At 36.2% G+C, this 7,424-nt stretch overlaps 1 protein-coding gene across 1 annotated transcript; it reads left to right on the forward strand.

The window, feature by feature from the left end:
* Positions 1-288: 288 nt before the first annotated feature.
* On the forward strand, positions 289-468 carry LOC306879503 (cortexin domain-containing 1 protein; the record flags this gene model as incomplete). The annotated part of the gene is made up of 1 exon (XM_079432496.1): positions 289-468. One exon carries the CDS (start codon positions 289-291, stop codon positions 466-468), a length of 180 nt encoding a protein of 59 aa, XP_079288622.1.
* Between the last annotated feature and the right edge of the window lie 6,956 nt (positions 469-7,424).

Genomic DNA, 7,424 nt, shown 5'->3' on the forward strand with positions numbered 1-7,424 from the left:
GGCCAAAACGTTCAGCTGACAAGATCAAACAACTAAAAAATAGCCCAGACAGAATGTAAAACCATGTCCTAAATGTACATCCCCTTTACAGAGCAAATAATACAGATTTTCTGTGGTAATTCCAGTTTAAGGTGTACTGAACCTAAAGTCCATTATGGAATCTTTCAGCCAGCTCAGTTTAGTGGACTTTCTGTCAGGCAGCAATTACTTCTCTCTCCGTCTCTTCACCCACAGATAAGCAATCAGGATGGTAGCAGAGGTCCGGACTGATGCGGACAGACCGAAGCGATGGAGGAGACAACGCCAGACCCCGCTTTTGTGGACGTGGACCAGGGTCTGACACTGGCGTGTATCGCCTTCCTCTGTCTGCTGCTGGTGGCAATGATCATCCGCTGTGCCAAAGTCATCATGGACCCCTACAGTGCCATTCCCACCTCCACCTGGGAGGAACAGCACTTGGACGACTAGCAGATCACATTTTTCCCAATGACCGCAGCAAATAAACATGCACCTGCATTCAATCAAACCCTAACATCATGTTTCAACCAGTACACAGATGTCTGTGGGATATTTAAGCAGCTTGCATACAGCATCGCTAGCTTTGAAGATCTCTTTATGGAAACTGAGTTGAATTCTTCCCAACCAACACTGTATTAAACAAGAAGGCATGAATCCCGAAATTAAGTTGATTTTGACAACCATATCTTCTTTTTTGCTCCTGCCCTGGAAGGGCTTCAGTAAATTGAAATCACTCCAAAACGAAGCACAAACAAGCCAAAATCAGACACCTCCAACCCCGCTAACCTGGCGTTCTCACAACCAAGGTATCCTGAATTTGTAGTTAAACAAGGGAGCAAATGTATATTTTTATATTTCATAATGATAAATGAGATACACATTCAAGTACGGCACAGAAAACATGTCTAGCTACGCAATTTTGTACGCAAACGGAGCTGCATTTTTAGCATTGCCACAAGGGGTGCTATAGCTGTCTTCTTAAAATCAATTTTCTTTTACACAGTCATGGTGGAGCAACAGTTTGTTAAAAGGCTAGTTAACAGCCAGCATGTTTATTTATGGTTTATTGGCACAGTAATTTGCAGCTAACTCTATCGCCCCCTTGAGTAGAACCACTGCGAATACAGTATTTACAATGGGACAGCATACTTGCAATACATTGGTCAAGCATTCACATTTACAGACTTGCATAAAGTATGATCTTAATCGTGATTATGTTTTGCAAGAAGACAAAACCTTGACTGAAGGCCTTGTGGAAACTGCTAAAGATCAAAAGCGCCATGAACTGTTGCATTAATCTTAACATTGTCTTTACAAGAGCATCTGTCTTTCATTTATCGGCTCTTACGATCTGATCCCCTGGTATGGTTTGATTCTGTTGTCTTTGATGAATTGTACGCATTTGCAGAGAGCTATAGTCTGCACTGCATGATATCAAGTGCCTCAGCTGAAGTCATATAAATAAATGAATGTATCCTTCATTCATGTGAAGGACAAAGCAACTAAATGCCAGTGTCCTGCCTGTCTTAACCACAATAAAGATAATAGTAATTCCAATATATCCGGTGAATTATCACCAACCATTGGTGAGTACACTATGATTATTACCACTGGAAATCTTTAAGCTTTATAATGGGAATTTAAATGGACTCACACTACAATTTGGGGGGGAATTCGAGTATAAACAAGTCATATTGCATTTTATTTAGCATTTTAGATAATAGATCTACATATTGTTTCAAAGCAGCTTCACAGTAATGAACAGAAAAATAACAGTGTTGCAAAATTCATAAATTTTGAAAACTTCAGTTTAAACAAGATACGTAATGCAAATACAGGCTAGTGTCAGTGCAATTCAGTTCAACAGTGATTCCATTCAGTTCAATTACAGTGTTGTAAATTTAATTTAATTCAGTTATAAACCAACACTACAGACAGCAGTGTCATTATTGAGCTTACTCTCAATTTAGTTCAATTTTTTGTGTTCTCATCTTATAATGCGAGTATGGTACAATAATATTAATATTATCATTGGTGCAATTTACTAATGAATTCCACCCATACATGATGATGTTACTTGTATTTTACACTAAATTAATTTTGAAAAAAACATTTTTACTAAATTATTAATGAAAAAAGGGGTAAAAATTGTACTGAACGTGTTTTTTATTTTGCAAATTCTATCTTCAGAACAGTTCAGTTGCATTTCTACTTGCACATCAGCGACTTAAGCAAGCTAACTCATTCAAATTAATATATCAATATTATTCACGTGATATTGTCAGTCATTGTATCATCCTCCATAGTGCGTTCGCACCAATGTTTACCAACAGCATCACCAATGTAATGCACATTTCTGATGTCTCCGCATAACTCCGCTATGAATCAAACGAACCGGTTCTCCAAACTGAGCTGAGCGATTCTTCCACAATTCAGTCTTATTATTCGGTCTAAGCCTGCGTCCCAATGTGCATACTATCCACCCTAAATTCTGTGATATTAGTAATTTTCAATACTATTTAGGGCAGAGGGGGTGGATAGTATGCACATTGGGATGCAGGGTAAGTGCTTCTAGCATTAGCAATTCAGACACTCATGAAGCAATATACGACAGTTCCCAAACCGACTCATTCAGCCTGACTCGAAATAAGCTGAACGAACAATTCACTGACTCATGATAAACTGATAAATGTCTGTCAGATATACGTACGATTATTGTGTCACAGTTATAACAACACAAATACGAAGCAGATCATTGTAACCATCTATTCGAAAGAATTCAAAAGAACCAATTCGTTTGCCTATACGTCATCCGTCACGCACAAATTAGTACACAACGAGTGATTCTCAAATGAACAACTTACAATGCTTTAAAACGAGAACCGCCTGTTTCAAACGTACCTGACTCGAAACAAGTCGAATAAACAATTCAATGACTCATTGAACCAATAAATGGTATATGCTTACGATCTTATTGCGTATTAAAGGGGTCATGAACTGCTTCTGTTTTTATGTTGTAACGTTCTCTGATGTTCACTTATAATGTTATCAAGATTTTTACATAAAAAACATAATAATTTAGAAGTAATAGGCCATTTTCTGTCCTGTTTTCAACCCCCCTCATCAGAACGCTCTGTTTGAATAGGTGTGGCAGATTGTAGACTCAGAAGTAAACGCCCACTGCTGTGATTGGCTAACAGTTGCGTATGTTTTACAGCCAACATCCTTCACAGGTGCAGCTGTTGTAGGCTAAAAACGCATTAATACTCAGTACATACCAAACGATCTGTTTCACAGACAAAGCAATAGTTATCACGTAATAAAAACAGTTACTCACGATTGTAACATTACTGTCAGATCCAATATAGTTGGCACAGCATCGTCTTTTAGTTTCAATATTTCTGAAAATCCCGCATTGAATTGTGACTTGTTTGTAAACGAATCCATGGTAAAATGAAGTGAATAAAGGATTGAGTTCTTACTGACGCAGTCTGGGTCTTCATTAAAACATTCATACTGTTTTTTCTACAACTTGGCATTGCACAGTATCTTGTTGTCTTCGGAGCATCTTTATCATTTGGTTTCTGCATAGACCTACACTGTAAAAAATGACTGATTTTAACGGTAAAAAACTGAGTAAAAACCTGTTAAACGGTAAGTTTCTGAAAAATTTACAGGGAAAAAACGTAAACTGACGTTCCCAGAATTCCCTGCATGCATTACAAATTTAGTTTGAATTGGATGTTTTTTTCTTTGAAATAACTATGTTTCTTCTTAGTTTTTTCTTATCAGTTATGTTTATTAGGGTTGTATGTTACATCTAATGTTGTTAAATTAATGTTTATTGCATATTTCAGTTTAATGAGTCTCACAATGATGGTGTTTAGTGCTTGTGTGAATGACACTGTGCACCTTCTATACATGTTATTATTTAAAAGCAGCTTGTGATGGCTTTGGCTCATCATGTGACTTTCTCATCACCACCTGCATTTGGTGGTTATCAGTGTATTTCAAAGGTACAAAACAGATTTCAGTACTTCAATAGTTTGTTATATTAACATTGTATCAGTTAATGAAATTACGGTATTTAACTGTAAATTTAAGTTAAAACTGTAAAACCTTGTTACAGAGGTACCACAGCTGCAATTTTATTACCGTACATTTTACAGATTTTTTTTTTAACAGTGTACGCGTTCGCCTTTTATTTACACTACGTGTGTGAATCAGTGGGTGGTGCTAAACCACACTATTACATCATAGAACGTGGTTTTGGCAGACTGGCTTCAATATAAGCTGTTTTTAGAGTAACTGAAATTTATAAAGGATGTTTTTATAGTACAATGACCTCTTGTATGTGAAAAGATCAAGGGAATTTTGATTTCTTCATTCATGACCCCTTTAACACAAGCAGAGTCATCGAAACCATCTGTTCGAACGAATTAAAAAAAGAACCGATTCCTTTGTCTACAATCATCCACTGATAGAAAGCCTCACTGACACAGCGAATCAAACAGAACATCTCAAGTCCTTTACCTGTCAAGAAGGTCTTATCTCTACAACCAGAAGTGTTTTTTAAAGGTAATGACAAAAAGCATTACAGTGACAGTGACACATTGTACATGCTCTAAATTCAAAAGACAGTGGTATTGAGAAGCTTGACAGCAAGTTATGATCACTTTCATTAAAAACAGATTGATGTTTTTCCTCGCATCACTCCCTCTTTTATCTCATACACTCAGAGGAAGCAGTGCTCAAAATGAGCTGATGATTCAGCACAGCAAAAGCATTTGTTGTCCATCATAAGAAGCACAAGTTCCCCTCCTCTCAACATGAGTATTTCAAACTGTGCAGCGTGATCGATCAACCCAAGAATACCTCAGCTTTTCATTTGCTGTTCAATTCATTTAAATGCTACAAATCATTTCCCTGGCTTCTCAGGTTTCTCAGACTGGTTTCTCCTTTTCTGCAACCTAATTCAGCTGATCTAACCCGTCCTCCAGTCATTCCTGTTCTGCAGAACCTTTTGAAGTCTAACCTTCAAAAAATGAATATGCTTGAATTGTAAGGCAGTATTTCTGCGAAAGCATGTACCAGACTTTCAGAAATATGCCGTGGTCAAACTCAGACATTTAACTTTCTTAATTATGACTTGATGATGTGTGAAATGGTGAGAAAATTAGACATTAAATGTTAAGACTCCTAACAGGATGAAGTTAGGAGCTGAATTTGGCCATAATTGCTCTCTGAAAGAATTGGAGTTACATTAAGTTCATTTTTATATGTTTGTAACCATACTTTGGCACCTTACATATTTTTTGTAATTTAATATTTCAAAGCGACAGTCCAACTACCACAAAACATCTCAGAATTCATCAAATTTATACTTTTTCATACTGAACTGAGCTGACTCTATTCTGTATCTGCTTTACGCATTTGTTTAAAACAATAAGAAATCTGTTAATTGTTATAATTTTAATGCTTTTATTTAAGATTTTTTTTTACTTATTTTTATTTTATTTTAGAAACATTTTATTTATTATTTTTTAATTATTTTTTTTCCTGTTTAGCCCAATGTACCCCCTGGCTATATCTGCAAATTAAAAAAAAATCATTAAAAATAGTCAAATAAGTTACTTAAAATTAATTAAATTAACTACATTAAAATTAAAAGGACTGACAGGATGGAAAGTGAAGTTGAGGACACAGGAAAGACTTATACAATGGTTTTCCATTAAAACACAAAAATATTAAAACTGATATTGTGGTAAAATGTGAAATCCATCTCTATAAAACTGATAAAAACATGAAAATGTGATAAGAAAATGTACTGCATAGTGCATCCAAAACATGTCCAGTTTGCAGTATGTGTCACCAAGTATTGAATCTGGTAATAGTTGAATTATTTAATTTCCAATCAGTGTTAATGTGTTTAAACACATTAAAGCTCTGAAATTAGCTGTGTGCAGCTAACTGAACCCACACACACACACACACACACACACACACACAGTATAACAGCACTGCCACACAACTCACACAAATCAATACTTTATTAACTTTAGAGGCACAGTATCTTTGAGCCCATAATTCATGAGGGGCAGCTGGATAAAAGCTCTCAGCAGCGCAAACTGAATTATGCTAACAGTAATGATGTGCTGCTGTTGAGGGCGATGCACACTAAACTTACAAGAGACCAGGTCTCTTACGCTCACCAAAGGTGCATTTATTTGATCAAAAATACAGTAAAAACAGAAATATTGTGAAATATTATTACAATTTAAAACAACCATTTTATATTTGAATATATTGTAAAATGTAATTTATTGCTGTGATCAAAGCTGAATTTTCAGCATCATTACTCCAGTCTTCAGTGTCACATGATCCTTCAGAAATCAGTCTAATATACTGATCTGCTGCTCAAGGAACATTTCTTACAGATTCTTCAATAAAAGTAAAAAAAGACAGCTTTTTAAAAAAATATTTTGAAAATTATAATAAATGTCTCTTTGTTAGTATCTGTGTGGACATGCTATTAGCACATGTTTGTGGTCTGTGTTTTGAAATGCAGTGTGAAATAAAAATGTTTCACCTTTTGTTCATTTGCATTTAAAATGTACCTCTGCATTGATTAAATGCGTCTCCCATGGATTTCATTAATAACACTCTGATCCACAGACCCGACTGATTAAAGCAGTGCATGCACACACACACACACACACACACATGCTGTGCTTAATAATCAACCCCACCTATGAAATGAAACAAACTAAAATGAAAACTGGAAATATAACAATAAAAGCTGATTCAAATCTGCAGATTTTTGTACTAGTTAATTTGCTTCATTCTATAGAAGGGATTCTGCCAGGGTTAATTATGGTAAACGGAGCTGGCAGCACCACACTTTTATTGGTAGCACACACTGTATTCAGAGATTTATCACCTGCTTTTCTCCTTCAGTAAACGATAGGTCAAGCGCTAGAGGTCCATCTGTGAGGCCGTCAAGATTCTTGGATAAAAGTCTGATCACAGAGGGGGAGAAACACACAGTAAGAGTGAAAGCCAGATCCTTCCATCTCTGTCTGCAAACCAACACGAGCGCTCACACGTTCACACTTACGCTGAAGGAGTTGCGGATGGAGCATCTGACCTATGATGACTCAATGACTCCCAGACGGCCCTCGTGATCTCCACCGCACGGCTCCAAACGCTCCGCACCATCTGTTAGCAGCTCAGATACAATACAAGAGATTCATTGCAGAGGAAGTCTGTCGTGACAACTTATTTATAATAGATATATTCCATATCATATATTTTATTTTTATAGTTTAAATTTGTCTCAGAGTACCTGTACCATCTGCCCTTACACACTGTAGTGATACAATGATTAATGGTGATAAATACTCCAA

This window comes from Barbus barbus (assembly GCF_936440315.1).
Source record: "Barbus barbus genome assembly, chromosome: 2".
NCBI lineage: Eukaryota > Metazoa > Chordata > Actinopteri > Cypriniformes > Cyprinidae > Barbus > Barbus barbus.